The 16,325-nt window shown below is 46.5% G+C and overlaps 1 protein-coding gene across 1 annotated transcript in view; it reads right to left on the bottom strand.

Annotated features, from left to right (window-relative positions):
- Positions 1–576: 576 nt before the first annotated feature.
- Positions 577–16,325, bottom strand: part of CASP2 (caspase 2) — a 149,821-nt gene continuing 134,072 nt past the window's right edge. Inside the window, exon 11 of the mRNA XM_069650303.1 lies at positions 577–1,427. Coding sequence (XP_069506404.1) covers positions 1,281–1,427 — 147 coding nt within the window. The 3' untranslated portion in view covers positions 577–1,280. The remainder of the gene's footprint in view (positions 1,428–16,325) is intronic.

Consider the following 16,325-nt stretch of genomic DNA (forward strand, 5'->3'; position numbering starts at 1 on the left):
ATCAAGTTTTGTAAATGTTTCATGTAAACCAAGAACAATGAAAAATAAATAAATGGTGGGGTCCTTACAAGCTCACTACCTCTTGAGACTTAACCTAGACCACTCACCTTGCTACCTTCAACTGGGTTGGCTACAGCTCCCCGGAGTTGTTCCTGTCACAATATAGGCGGGCCTTCTATACATCTGTCCACCAGGCCAGAGTATAGAAAATCAGTCCCAACATAAACAGAGTATATTGTCGAAAAATATCAAGCAAGATTTCTGAGGACTCCCAACACGGAATGAGCAGTACAAACTCTGAAGATGGCCTCCAGGGGTTGGAGCCTAGGAAGTCCTGTCTAATGGCTTTGGGGCAAAAGGACCCAAAATGACTTTGCTAGAGCACTAAAGAGCCATGCTACAGAGTAATCCCACCCGGAGGACGGGGAATATCCATCCAGCATCTATGTGAGATCCAATGCTGGAGAAACACATTTCCCCAGTGGACATTCAACGTCATACGCACTCCAGAAAAGAACACAGCCACCGCAAGAAGATTCAGAGACTTTGATGGTAGGTAAAAAACGGTACTCTGGGTTAAAATCAATTTTTCATTTATTTAAAAAAAACAGCAGCATCAACGACAAACATTTGGGCTTTCAGTTAAAAAAAGCATCAACACTGGAAAAAAGCATGAAAAACAGCCCTCGTCCTCCATGAACACTGGCCTTTAAACAGTAATATCAAAAAGCATGGCTTGGAACGGGAACATACTTTGAATACAAAAATACATAGGCCTGGCCCTGCTGAGGCCTGGCCCTGCTGAGGAATGTAAAATCTTTGGTCTTGATTCTCACACAGGGCTCGTCAGGCCACAGACTGTAGCAGACAGAGGAGTGGCACATAGGACCACTTAAAGGTGGTAATAATAACGGAGATTTACTGATTTTTATAAAGTGCCTCGATGTTAACTTCAGAAACCACTCTAAAAAAAGCAAGGACCCTCCCCACCCACAAAGGATAGGCAGTGATGTGAGTGCTGACACTTGTCAGGACCCCTAAACGAGAGTGGTACACAGCGAGAGCACGGCCTGAAACCTAAACACCCTCTTGCCCTCCCCCCTCCTACACCCCAAGATGGCATGTGGAGAGCATAGTGCTTGACTGAGACCTGATGGCTTCTGGTGGTCAGGCCTAGAAACAGTATATGCATCCTCAAAGGGAGAGGGCTAGGGGCCGGATTGAGGACCGATTGGCTCCACTCAGATGTGGAAATGGCATAGTACATCACCAACTACCCTTCAGGGCTCCACCTCGGGATTGGCCGGTAGGGCCGGGAAGAGGTACAGATCCTTGCATAAGGTGCTGCTGTACTCTGACATCTCCTTGCAACGGTGAAACTCTGTTCCAGGGGCATAGCCCTCCCGTTCCTTGATCATGCCATTCACCTGTGGAAAGGATCAAGGAGAAGATTAGACGAGAGGAAGATGAAGAGGGAACAAAAAGCATTAGGTCCTGGAAACGACTGGCATGTACAATCAAGATCCTTACGCTCAATAGCCGTTAAGGCAGCACATCTAAACACAATATTTAGTATGGAAATGTGTGATTATTTTTATTGTGTAAATTGCTGCGATAATTCAAGCCAGTTGGTAAATAAAAATAAACAAATATTTGACTAAGCAAGGAATAACTCTAGGGGGGTGAAGAGAAACATTTCAAGATAAGCTCCGCCCCCCGCCCACCTGACCCCCCAGAGCATCCACTGAGAAATCACATATCTCGATGAACGACCTGGAGTAAGTGGGTAGTGACCAAGTGCTGCTGCTCAGGAGTGCCTCTCTGACGCAACTTCCCATCCATTACTGGAGAAGTCAACTGGTTTTGGATGCCCAAATCTATTTACAGTACTTTGCCCCTAATAGTTTCTCACTTATGTTAGAACGGTTTGTCAGTCGCAATACTATCAAAGTCCCATGTATAAAGAACCCCTGGGTTCTCTCTTAATCAAGACCATAGCTAGTCAGGTAAGAACTGATGCGGTCACACTGTGTGTGACTACACAACACTTCTCTACTTGGTATTAGGTAACCCACCTTTTGGTATAGGTCTGTGCTACACAAGTTGGTAGTGTGACTGAGCAGCCAGGCCTATCTCAAGAGGGGTAAATGTGAGCTGTAGAGCTGTACAAATGAAATACGTAAATACAAGTAACACTTACACTCAAGGTTTCAGTTATAAATAGTTATTTATTTAAGATCACTTTTTAAATGAGCGTTCTTTAAAAAGGCAATTCATGTAACAATGTAAATATACTTTTAAATTACTTTTGAGAATCAGAACAAGTTAATGGATAATCTTTGGATATGCTTCTTACACAATTCCTACACCCTGAGGTGACTTCAATAATGAGGACGATAATGGCATTTATATATTCCGAGGTTGCAAAAAGGAAAGGTTTAGGGAAGGAAAAGGTTAAAAAGGTTCTCCGTAAATGTGAGGACAACTAAATCTTCCAATGAAATCTAGACAAGCCTTTCCCAGCAGTAACAGTTCACAACAAGTTACCACCCATGAGGGGCAAACAATATCAAAGTCAATGGACTAGAAGACTCTGCAGGGAGCCAGGACAGCCAAAGTCAATTGGAACAGAGTCTATGGAGCTGAGGCACTTCTTCGATCAGAAAAAGTCTTGCACAAAATTATTGAGTTTGTAGATAATCCCTTGTAGTGTCACTAGCTGTTTAGCCTGTGAGAAAAAGAGTTGGACAGAACTCTAAAAGTGAGCCACTGCAGTTCCCAACTGAGAAGAGCGCGGCTAAAAAGACACTGAGGTAAGTACCCCAAACCTAAGCAGTACCTCTGGTGTGAAGAAGAGTGGTCCAGCTGGATTCTGTCCTGCTACAGTGGTGCAGACCCTGTGTTCCTGAGCCTCAGTCATGGGGACAAAAGGGAGGTTGTCTGGAGGGCTCCTGCAGCGATACTTGGGAGGTCTTCAGCAGCTATGGCTCTTTTCGGTTCAGCTGCACTTCACAGTTTCAGCGCTTAGCAAACAGCACAGTCACGGATCTCGGATACCGGTTGGGCTTCCTTCACTCTGGTGAGGGGACTCGGGATCTGGTCGTCCTCCTTCTCGAGGGTCCTTAGAAGACTTCTGGAGCTTCTAGATGGATTTGTTACTGCATCAGATGTTGCACTCGACTACGGATTACTCGACCCCTGGCATTCGGTTCTTACAGCAACGAAGTACAGCCAGTTGGTCCCGCTAACCCAAGGGGAGAAGTGGTGCCTTCCGGAGCTTCTCTGTCGAAATGAAATAGGAGTTTCAGCACAGCAGTAGGGCTTCATCGGGCAATTCAAAGGTCCAGGAGGATGCAGCAAGCTTCGATCACGGTTTCATCATCGGGTGTTTCTCCCAGTGGATGACTGCCTGTAGTCCCAAAACCGTTACATTTTAAGCAGGTTTCTCCCATTCACGCTCAGCATAGGCTGTCAGTCACACAGCAGGGTGGTGGTGGTGGTGGTGGTCCAAATGACAGCCTGCCAGCCAATCAGCACTGGTTGCATTCAGGCACTCCTAGAGACAAAGGACATGGAGTTTCAGGACCCTCCCTCACATCCTGTCCTTCCAGACACACTGAAGACAGAGGCAGGCTTCAGGGCTGAAGCCCGCCAAAGGCATGACAAAGGGCTCGAATCTGTCTCAATGCACAGAGTAACACCCACGAAAGACCTCACAAACAGAAATAACGAAAAAAGAAGTCAGGGGCCATTTTTGACAAAATTGTCACTTCTGAATTCTGTACTGCAGCTGAGGGTTCAGCCTGTGGTAGAAAAGCAGAATGGTAGCAAAAATTAAACCACTGCCACCAGCCATTTAAACTAGTATGGGTAACATTAAAATGGTACATGAGAATGTAGGATAAGGGGCTACTAGGTACCCCCCCAGCACTCCACATAAGATGGTGTGTGCTGGACCTACAAAGAGAAAAGGTAAGTAAAGTCAATTTCACTTTACTATTCCTGGGAACTGTAGTTCACCCAAGAAAAGGTAGTTAAACCTTATGAGAAATCTAAAGGACTTCTCAGTGAGACTGCACTGAAGGTGCTGTGTGTCAATATACAAAAAGTAGATGCCTATGGAGTTTGTCAGACTCCAAAAACAGTGAAAACACAAAATCCAAATCAGTTCAAAACACATGATACAGTCATAAAAAGGACTCACTCAATCACGGGTTCAAATTAAAAATTCCAACGTCCAGCAAAAGAGCCGAGGGTCTCTAAAGTTGAAGGGAATTAGCACATTTCTGAGAATTCTCCTCAAAACACAGATGAAGAAAGAAAAAAGAAAACAGAAAAAAAATAATCAAACTGTACATGAAATCTAACAAATGTAACAAACTCATTCTGCAAAGATCTCCTCTATAAATAAATAAAAGCAGTGAACAAGTCTGCAAAGGACAGAATATGGGTTACAGTAACTGCTAGTAAATAAGGGAGCTTCATAAAACACAAGAAAAATAAGATTAATACTGGTGGCCTCAGAGCAAGGGAACTTACAGAACATTGGGAAGAACTGTACGAAGGCCCACTGCAGGGCTACCTTTTCATTTCTGCGAGCCAAACACTCAGAACAGGAACTTTGCACAAAACAATCTCATAATAAGCACTCACAAGAAACCAAATGCTCATCAATGCTCCCGACCTCATCACCCCTCACAACCTATACACACTGTCACAGACACAAGTCACACTCCTACGGCCGCACACATTCTGGATGTCCTCATCCAACACAAGGACTGCAAGGGAATAATGGTGCAGGGTTCTCTATATCCCACAGGACCTTATGGATGAGTACGCTGAAGGAGCACACACGCACCACACCTGCATCTGTGGAAATCTCACTTTCCGCTCACCCACATTCCACCTGACCCCAAACCAAAATGGCTTCTCTCGACGAAATCACAGACCTCATCACAACAGCAGCCATCAACAACACAACTAAAATCCACCAAGAAAACTAGGGAAACTGATTGACACCATGAACATTAGCTTGTCACCGGACCGAACCACAACCTTATCCGCGCACACAGCGTGAGATTCCCACGGCCATTGCTGGGAGGGAGATTTTTCATTTTTATGAAAAATCACCTCTACCCGCGAGACCTCCAGCAGTTTTTGCTGGACTCCTGGGACTTTTTCGGTCGTCCTGAACGTGTGGGCCCCTTTTTCCCACTCCTCTATTCTTTTGCCCTGGCCATGGAAACTCTTCATCACTATTGTTAGGGAGAATTCTCAGAAATGTGCCAATTCCCTTCTACCTTAGAGACCCCCAACCATTTTGCTGGACTTTTTTATATCTCATGTAATTTTTATCTCTCATGTAATTTTAATGTTATTCATTTGCTGTGTTTCTTTTTGACTTTGGAGTCCGACAAACTACACAGGCATCATCTTTACATTGTGTCACAGCTGTCAGGGATATGGGCAGGCAAGGACACAGACAGAGCAGGCAAAGACACAGACAGGCCTCTTATAGGGGTGTTGTGGGGACTACTGTGGGTGGATCAGTTGCACACATACTGTGGGGGAAGCTGCAAAAGGCTGCTTTGCCCTATATGCAGGAAAGCGGTGCTAAAAACTACATTGTCCAGCAGCCGGCGCCAAGCGACTACAATTCCCAGCATGCCTTGCGCTGGCCCGGGCCAATCGGGAGCCAGGACAGGCGTGGCACCCCAACGCGCATGCGCGCAGAGTCCCAGGCACAGGGCTTGCGCTCGAGGCTCCACGGCGAAAAGACGTGCGCACCGGAGCTCCAGCAAAATCACACGCGAGGGGCCCAGCCCCACCCGAGCAGCAGCCCGGCCCCTCGCTTCAGCAAGATAAGTACCTGTTCATCCCAGAACCTAAGGGAACCGAGGGGGGAGTGCAGGGGGCCATTGTTTGCCCATCCAGAGCCCCTGCACCTTAGAGTTAAAAACTAAGTGGGCATAACTTTGGCGCCATAGGGCGCGGCAGCATATGTTTGGGAAATTAACCCGCACAAGGGTCCGTGTTGTTGTTGGGGTGTTTCCGCCTCCTGGAGACCAAGAAAGCCTCACAAGGCGAAAACACCAGTGATACCCCACCATGTTTTAAACGCGTACACCTTTTATGAGGGTCTGAGGAAAGACCGCTCGTGAGACCCCAGTGAAAGCTTTTCCCAGAGCAGTGAAGTGAAATTGACTTTACTTTCCAATGTAACTTTCTAGACCCAGCACACACTATCTTACAATAGGGCGCTGGAGGGGTTACCTAGTATCCCCTTTGTTTAGCTTCTCATGTAACATCTTTATGTTACCCTTTTCTCACTGAATGGCTGGTGGCAGTGGTTTCGTTAACTACTGTGCTGTGCATTTACCGCGGTAAAACACCCAAGGCTGCCATTTTTGTCAAAAGGCCCCAGTCTTCTTTTTTCGCCATTTCATTATGGAAATGTCCTTCTTGAGATTTACTCTGCGCGCCAAACCAGGTTTGGTCTCTTTGTTCATTTTGCCTTTGGCGGGATTCACGAGTGAAGCCCACCTCTGGCTCCAGGGTGTCTGGGGTAGGCAGGAAGGGAAGGAGGTGCCCGAAACTCCCTGTGCTTAGTCTCCTAGGAGACCCGAATGCACTCTGTGGGAATTTCCGGCAAGGGCAGCCACCCTGCTGGGTGACTGACAGCTTGGCTGGAAAGAATGGGAGAGAACTGAATAAAAGGCGAGTCTTTTGGATTGGAAGGCAGAGGCGACCACTGGACGAAGGAACCAAAGAAGAACTTGAAGAGGACGCCTGCTGCAACTCCTGGACCATTGGTTTGCCCGGTGAAGCCCTGCTGCAGTGCCAAGTTCGCATCGACAGAGAAGCCCCTGCAAGGACGACTCTCCCCTTGAGTTGGTGGGACAGATTAACTTTAAAGTAAGCCACCTGGACATCCATCTCGGAGCTGGTTGAATCTCCACAGAGTTGCTGCTGGAAACCGTATAGCCAGGGAGAGGAACACCAGATTGTGTGCGTTGCTTTTAACCTGTCCTAGCACTTCAGGAAGATCCTCCGGACTCCCAGGAAGCAGGACTGACCGAGCCTGAGCCCCCTCAACTTAGTGCGGGACCCCAGAAGCAAGGAAAGCCAATCTCTACAGCCAGGAACCGTGGTGTTGCTATTTGCGGTAGACGCGAGGAGCTGAAACACTGAACAGCCACTGAAAGTGAAGTTTGCCGGTTGCGAGTTTTGACCGTCCCAGTGCATTGCAGGAGTCCCGACGTCCTCCCTCTTGTCCCCACGACTGAGACCCAGGAACAGTGAGACCTGCAGAGCTGCACAGGAACAGAGGTCATCTGCTGCATCTTTTCTTCATTTCTAAGGTACTGGAAAAAGTCTGAGAGAACTTACCTCTTGCTGTAGAGTTGCTTACATACAAGTCTAATCAGCTTGTGGCCCTACATTTGATTCTTCTTTTCATCAAAGACTCCTAAGAACTTGTGCAAAGACTTTTCCATTTACTTACCAGAAGTGCTTCATCCTATACAAGACTTTTGCCCATTGACTTTGGCTTAGCCTATTAAACTAAATGACTCTTCTAGGGGGATCCAAAAGGATTTGCCTGCTTAAGAATATTTGTGATATCGTGTTGTTCCAATAACCTTTGCCTTTTACCAACTTCTAAGAGTATTCAAAATGCCAACAGTAAGATATTAATGTCCCCAGCTCCCTAGCTATTGAAGTCACCCGAGAGTGTAGGTTGTGTCTGTGGGCCATCCCAAAGGGGTCTTTACTGATTTAGAAGCTAAGAGTGCACAGTATTGAAGTATATTTGTGTGTTACTATTCTATTCTCCCTTCTGAAGAAGGCTTTATAACTGACTGATAAATAATTGTTTATACAAGAAACCTTGAGTGTAAGAGTTTATTTGAATACTTGTAACTGTAAATCTCTGTAACTCCCCTACAGCTCACATTGACCACTCTTGAGATAAGCCTGGCTGCTCAATACGCTACCAAAACCGTGTAGTACAAGCTTATACCAAAGGTTGGGTTTACTATACCTGTAGTCAGAGTTGTTTGTAGTGTTCCCAGAGGGTACTGCATACAAACATTGCCTAACATGCACACACCAGATTGTGTGCGTTGCTTAAATTGGACCCGAGCGCCAGGAAGATCCTCTGGACTTCCCTGATGCAGGACTGACCAAGCCTGAGTGACCTCAACAGAATGCTGGACCCCAGAATCAAGGAAAGTCTGAAGTGGTATCCGAAAACTGCAGTGTTGCCATTTGCTGTCAGACGCGAGGAGCTGAAACACTGATAGGCCGCTGAATTGAAGTTTGCCCATTGCTGCCGTTGACCGTCCCATTGCAGAGCAGGAGTCCCCAGAAATCCTTCCTCTTGTTCCCACAACTGAGGCCCAGGAACAAAAGGATCTTTAGAGCTGCCCGGGAACAAATGCCAGCTGGAACCATTTCTTCTAACCAGAGGTACTGTACAGACTAAGAGAACTTACCTCTTGTTGTGAAGCCTTGCTTGCTCTCAGTTGAGACCGGTCTTGGTTACCATGCAGAGTTGCTAAAGCGTTGCCCCTCACTCACAAGCTTGGCAGCTTGTGGCCCTTCAAGTGTTCTTATTTTCTACAAACATTTCTACAAACATTGTTTAAGACGTTCTACTTACCTGCAAAGAAGATCTTCAGTCCACCTTGTTAGTGAGAATTCTCAGAAATGTGATAATTCCCCTGCACCTTAGAGACCCCCAGAAACTTTGCTCGATTTTGAGGACTTGATTTGTTTAACCTGGAGAGACGGAGACCCTTTTCCCCCACTCGCTCATGTATTTTAATGGGATTTCTGAGCTTTGTGTTTCTTTTGGTTTTGTAGTCTGACAAACTCCATAGGCATCATCTTTTACATCGTGTCCCACAGCACCTTCAGTGCAGTGGCACAGGGAAGTCTTAGATTTCCCCAAAGGTTTAAATACCTTCTCTGGGATAAACTACTGTTTCCCAGAGCAGTGAAGTGAAATTAACTTTACTTACAATTGTAACTTTCTAGACCTAGCAGACAGAACAGAAACAGTATGGATAAAACCTTTTAAAATCCACCCCACGAGTTAACGACTGTGGAGTGCCACAAGGATCCTCACTATCTCCACTATATTTCAACATCTATTAGACTCCGGTCATCAGAATCTTCAAAAAACACAACATTACATGTTACAACTACGCAGACGACACTCAGATCTACAATTTACAAAAATCAAAGACACCGATGACGACCATTCAACCCTAACCGACTGTCTAAAAGAAGTCTTCAACTGGATGGATGGCAACAACCTGAAAATCAACCCAGGAAAGACAGAAGTCATGATCGTATCCAAAGACCAAGAGAACGAAACCACCATCCCATGGCCTTCGGAAATGGGAAACACACCAACACCATCGAAGGTAGTAAAACATCTGGGAGTCCTAATGGACAACACCCTAACCCTGGAACCGCAAATAAATGCAACAGTGAAGAAATGCTTTTTCCTCCTCCAAACGGCAAGAAGAATTCTACCTTTCCTCTCCTTCACGCACAAAACACTCACTATCGTCGCCCTAATCATGTCAAAAATCAACTACGCAAACAGCCTCTACCTCGGAATACCAAAATACCTCTTGAAGAAACTGCAACGGACCCAAAACGCAGCAGCAAGACTACTCCTGAAACTATCCAGGAAGAGAACACATCACTCCAGCGCTAAAAACACTACACTGGCTCCCAGTAAAACATTGCATCACCTTCAAAACAATGTGCATAACGCACAGGGAAATCAGCGGACAAGGGGCAGAATTCCTACAAAAGAAAATAACAGACTACAAGCCAACGAGACCCCCTCTGATCAAGCAACGAAATTCGCCTGGAACTCAAACCATACCTTAAGAAAAAACTTCGAGGCACCTCCTTCTACCACTTAGCCGCAAAAACCTGGAACAACATCCCAAAAGAAATGAGAAACACTGAAGATCACCTAAAATTCAAGCAATCACTAAAAACCTGGCTCTTCAACACCACAGACTAAATCTGGAAACCAAAACCTAAAAAAAGGGTGACTCCGGAAAGGAGACAGGCATCCCCGACTGAGAGGGTAACTCACACGACACCTGGACGGGTAACACCGGACAGACTGATACACAGACGGCGCGCACGGAGACAGAGTCAACTACCCCAGACAATCCCACCAACACCGCGCCTGCCCTTAGTTACCGCCAGGTACCATAGTGGTATGGAAATGACGAGCTATTGACAATCACCACACTACCTAAGAGGTTGAAATTGGAGAATAAGGGTAGAACTGAGAGAGCATGTTAGAGGTGGGGGCCTGAAGAGTAAGACACCTTATATGCCAGTCGGACCCAGATCTGGACAGAGCTGCATCAGGGGAGACCACGCAAACCGAGTGCCTCAACTCAGGATAGAGACGCAAACTAACCAACCCTACTAACAATTTCCCTTTCTGCATACACCTCTCAAACGCCAAACCAAACACAGCCAAACCTACAGCACAACAAACCGCACAAACTTCACTACACTGCAACAACGAAACAAAAACACACATAGTCGTGCACAACAGTACACAACATCTAATGGCCGCAAACACCCCAGGCCCAGCCAACGGACTCACCGGGCTGAGGCTGCCAACAGCACATCACTGCTCTCTTGCACTTTTCCTGCTTCGTCCCACTAACTCATCCTCCCCACCTTTTTCAGAACCGCCAGAGCGCCAAGGGACCACTCCGGTGGTGATAGTGTGCGGTACAAATGTCCTTTAACATTAACACTATTTTACAATGGGGTGCTGGAGGGGCTACCTAGTATCCCCTTTCTTTAGCTTGCTTCTCATGTAACAATTTTATGTTACACTTTCCTCACTGAATGGCTGGTGGCAGTGGTTTTGTGTTAACTACCGTGGTGTGCATTTACCGTGGGCTGCATTCGCAGCTGCAGTAAAGCACCCAAGGGTATTATTTTTGTCAAAATGGCCCAGTCTTCTTTTTTCGCCATTTCTTTGTGGAAAGTTCCTTCTTGAGATTGTGCCAAACCGTGTTTGGTCCCATTGTTCGCTTTGCTTTCGTCAGGATTCACGAGTGAAGCCCGCCTCTGGCCCCAGGGAGTCTGGGGTGGGCAGGAAGTGAGGGAAGTGCCCGAAACTCAATGTGCTTAGTCTCCTAGGAGACCCAAATGCACTCTGTGGTGATTGGCCGGCTGTCCGGCCAGGACAGCCACCCTGCTGGGTGACTGACAGCTAGGCTGGAATGAATGAGCGAGAACTGAATAAAAGGTGAGGCTTTTCGCTTAGAAGGCAGAGTCGACCACTGGACGAAGGAAACGAAGCTTGGAAGGCAGAGTCGACCACTGGACGAAGGAACCAAATAAGAACTTGAAGAGGACGCCTGCTGCAACTCCTGGACGGTTGGTTTGCCCGGTGAAGCCCTGATGCTGTGCTGAAACTCCAAATTCGTATCGATGGGGAAGCCCCTGCAAGGACGACTTCGCCTCTTGATTTGGTGGAACCAATCAACTCCAAAGTAAGCCACCTGGACATCCATCTCAGAGCTGGTTGAATTTCCTCAGAGTTGCTGCTGCAAACCGTATAGTCAGGGAGAGGAACACCAGATTGTGTGTGTTGCTTTTAAGCTGGCCTAGAGCTCCAGGAAGATCCTACGGACTCCCAGGAAGCAGGACTGACCGAGCCTGAGCCCCCTCAACAGAGTGCAGGACCCCAGAAACAAGGAAAGTCCATCTCGACAGCCAGGAACCGCGGTGTTGCTATTTGCGGTAGACGAGAGGAGCTGAAACACTGAACAGCCACTGATTTGAAGATTGCCGGTTGCGAGCGTCCAATTGTAGTGCAGGAGTCCCCAGAAGTCCTCAGTCTTGTCCCCGCGACCGAGGCCCAGGAACAGTGAGATCTGCAGAGCTGCACAGGAACAGGAGTCATCTGCTGCACTTTTACTTCAATTCAAAAAGGTACTGTACAAAGTCTGAGAGAACTGACCTCTTACTGTAGAGTTGCTTGCATCTTCTACCCCTCACAAGTCTAATCTGCTTGTGACCCTACATTTGATTCTTTTCTTCAAAGACTTCTAAAACATTGTGCCAAGACTTTTCTACTTACCTACCAGAAGTGCTTCTTCCTATACAAGACTTTTGTCCATTGACTTTGGCTTAGCCTGTTGAACTGAATGCCTCTTCTTGGGGGATCCAAAAGTATTTGCCTGGTTAAGAATATTTGTGGTCTCCTGTTGTTCTAATAATCTGTTCCTTTTACCAAATTCTAACAGTATTCTAAATACCAACAGTAAGATATTAAATGTCCCCAGCACCCTAGCTAATGAACTCACCTTAGGGTGTAAATTGCGTCTATGGGCCATTCCAAAAGGGTCTTTACTGATTTAGAAACGAAGAATGTACAGTATTGAAGTGTATTTGTGTGTTACTATTATATTGCTCCCTTCTGAAGAAGGCTTATTCTAACCAGCTGATACATTCATAATTTTTTAACCAAGAAACCTTGAGTGTAAGAGTTTATTTGAATACTTGTCACTGTGAATCTCTGAGTAGCTCCCCTACAGCTCACATTGACCCCTCTTGAGATAAGCCTGGCTGCTCAACACGCTACCAAAACTGTGTAGTAAAAGCTTATACCAAAGGTTGGTTTTCCTAGAACTGTAGTCAGAGTTGTTTGTAGTGTCCCCAGAGGGTACTGCATACAAACTTTGCCTAACACCCCTAGACATTGTGCAATTAACATTGGCTGTCCTGGCTCCCTGAGTGACCCTTCTTACCTCTGACTCTTTATTCTCTTTTCCCAAGAAAGGGTTAATTTACTCTGCATTGGGATGTTTCAAAAAGTACTTACCCGTTTCTGAATTATTTGTTAACCTTTGTTTTATTCCTCTATTCTATCTTTTGCACAAACTCCAGATTGCTCTAAATGTACCAGTGATAAATCAATGGCCACAGTGTCCTAGCGATTTAAGTCATCTGAGGGTGTAGGAAGCGTCTGTGTGCCATCCCCAATATGCATCATCTGATTTAGAGAAAGAAAATATTCAAGTATATTTAAGTGTTACATGGTTTGTTTCCTTTGTAAAGAAGGCTTATAAAACGGACTGTGGAATAAATTAATAATAGTTTTATCAGGAAACCTTGAGAGCAAGTGTTTATTTGGATAACTGCATTGTGAAACTGTGTCACATCCTTACTGCTCACATTGACCCCTATTAAGATGGGCCTGGCTGCTCGACCACACTACCAACCTGTGTAGTACAGACTTCGACCAGAGGTTGGGTCCCTATTGCCAGGAGGTCATGGTTATTGTATTCCACCCAAAGGGTCCTGCATACAATCTTCTATTGGAGTCCTGCTTGTCTCCATATTTTCTAAAGGCATCTGTAATTTACTTTTGCAGCGCAGCACCTTCTGTGCAGCATCGCCCCTTGGGCTCTCCTTTTTCATATTATTTTACTTTAATTGTGAGAGCTACTGTTCCTAACGATAGGGGGATACTTGTATCCCTCTTACCTTTCCTTTTGTGAGATTAGCACACACTACCTTATGTGGAGTGCAAAGGGTTACATAGTATCACCTTTCTCAATACTCCTTGTTGGGGAGGGTCTTCCCACCTCCCTAAGCGACTTTGAATGAGAAACAAACTGTAAACACATCCAGGGAGTAGGGGGGGGGAGGGAGGTGTACTCACGAGAGCGCATGATCGCGTAGTGCATGCATGACGATCTATATAGAAGAGGCGAGTATAAACGCCAGCTTATTTATTGACCGCCATTTTCTGTACGTAGGCTCAAGGGTGGCAAAAAGTAGCAAACGTATTCGTACTAGATTTGCATGGCCCACCACACACAACCCCCACCACACGTGAGCTCCAGCAAGTTACACGCCTGCTATTGTTTCAGAGGGTATAAGCCATCACATCCTGGAAAGAAGGTGCTCTGCAAGGCCACTAGAAGGGGGCAGATCACATCCATACAGATAGCATGACCTCTCAGCGCCAACAACACGCACGTCAGAGTTACAGCCTTCCAATGCTTTGATCACAAGACCCCCACATACTACAGTGCCAACAAGGCCCAGACCACCGACCATAAAGCTGTAAGACCCCCGATCGATAAGAAAGCAAGGTTATCTTGCCTTCACATCTGGGTCACGTGATTTGTGCTGCGAGGTGCCAGGGAGGGTGGATAAGCTTGGAGGCTGTTGGCGCATCTGGGAGTGAGTGAAGTATGCAAGTTGGTATGACCTTGGCTCATCTCTGTGTCTGCCAGGGGAGCCATTAGATTGATAAAAGTAGCATTGTTTTTAGAATAAGTAATTGCTTGGTAGGTCCGGTTTACTCACGGATGACGAGACCAGCAGCACCCACGTGGACAGTGACAGATAAGACAGCTGGGACCAATGGCCTAGTATCCCCTATGGAGTGGCCGGCTCATGTATAGAGTCGCTTCAACCAGCCTTGCAGGTTTTTCACTGTAGATGACGACAACAATGACGCCAGGCGTCCTTTTAACTTACTGCCAATCCCCAACTGGGCAGAACGTTCGGCGGCAGCAGAGTACTTTGCTGATGCATTTGTATGTTGTAGAATTAAATGCTAGTTTATCCTTGCAAGCGGTGGCTTGGGCCTTTTTCCCTAGCGGGTAGTACTCTTTCTGGAGTGACCGTACAGGGGCGTTTCTTCATTTTGTAACATTCCTGTTACAGTGAAAAGCATACCTGAATGGCTTGTGGCAATGGAAGTGTTCTACTGACTTGTGTATTTTTCCTACCCTGGCTGCGTTCACAGCCTCAGTTATACACAGAAGGGTCACCATTGACCCAAAATGGTGGCTCTTTTTGCCATTTCTTGTGTGCTTGGTCCTTCATCTGCCATCCTGAGTGGAGGGGGGTGGGAGGAGTCCTGATTTGACTTTTGTCTTCGGCGGGAATCCTTTGGTAAGCCTGCCAAGGCTCCAGAGGGTCGGAAGACGGGAAACTTGGGAGGAGTCCAAAACCCTGCAGGCCTTTGTCTTCTGGCATGCCTACCTGCATCTAGTTCCAACGGGGAGGCTGGCTGTCCAAAAAGTACAGCCACCCACCAAAGTTCGAATGTTGCATGAGTGTTGATTGGTTGGGTTCCTGGATAAAAAGGCAAGGATCCTGAGACAAAAGACAAGTCAACCACTAGATGACCAAAGAAGTCTGCAACACCTTCCAGCAACCGGTGAATCGTGCAGAAGTGACCGCTGCAGTCCTGACCCCGTTTTTGAAGGGAAGCTCTGAAGAGGATGAGTTCCTCTCTTGGACTGGTGGGCATAATCAGTCCTAAAACGACCTTCAGTACAAGCCATCCCACAACGAGCTGTGACCTTCCTGTGTTGCAAACCGCCAATACCCTGGAACTTCGAGCCTGTGTGCAGTTCATAGTCCTGCCGTGAACTACCACTTTTGGTGGATTCCTTCCGGACCTGCGGAAGCAAGATCCCCCCTCCTCAAAGTCCCTTCACCAGAGTGCAGCACAAAGCAAGCAAGGTGAATCGTTCGGACAAGAACCGTTTTTCACTCGAGTCAGTGAAAAGGCACCAAAACCACAATCCTGCGTTGAAGCACGAAGAATCCTTTGTTGGGTGCCCCCTCTCTGGACTGCTGTTAAGAAATCTCTTCCAGAGTCTCTCGTTTCATCACCCCGACAAAGGAACAGAAGACCGGGTCCACTGCTGCTGCATCGTGGAGGCATCCAGCTGAACTTCATCACTCCTAAGGTACTGTGGTGCTCAGGGTAATACTTAACTAGAGTCCGTCGCTCCTTTGTTGCTGGAGTGCCAATTCCGGTGTTTGGATATTCACCCACACACGTTCGCCCAGGACTAAAGCTTGTGCACATACAGGGAACTCTTTTCTGACAACAAAAGCTTGCTACTTACTTGTAAGTGAACTTCTGGACCAAGGACTAATTCCAATGGACGTACATAACTATGCATAGACCTCACAGTACTGCGCTACTGTTAAAAGATGCCATCCCAAATGCTGGCTACCCACACTCTGTACATCACTCTGCTGCTTTCAAGCTAGATCTGCCCTTTATACAATATTCTACAGCTGTGCCTTACTGGCTTTAACTTCCAACTGACTTTGAAGAACTCATACCTAGATGGGGGATGGACTGCTAAAGCCTTTAGTCCTCTAAAAGGTATTTCAAGTCTTGATGGTGCGGTTCATACATTTTATCCCTATAACTGAATATTTTGAGTTACCATAAACAGTGCTTTTACTTCCCTGTGAATTGCATTCATCATAAGTGT

This window comes from Ambystoma mexicanum, chromosome 3p, assembly GCF_040938575.1.
Source record: "Ambystoma mexicanum isolate Mex_15411 chromosome 3p, UKY_AmexF1_1, whole genome shotgun sequence".
NCBI lineage: Eukaryota > Metazoa > Chordata > Amphibia > Caudata > Ambystomatidae > Ambystoma > Ambystoma mexicanum.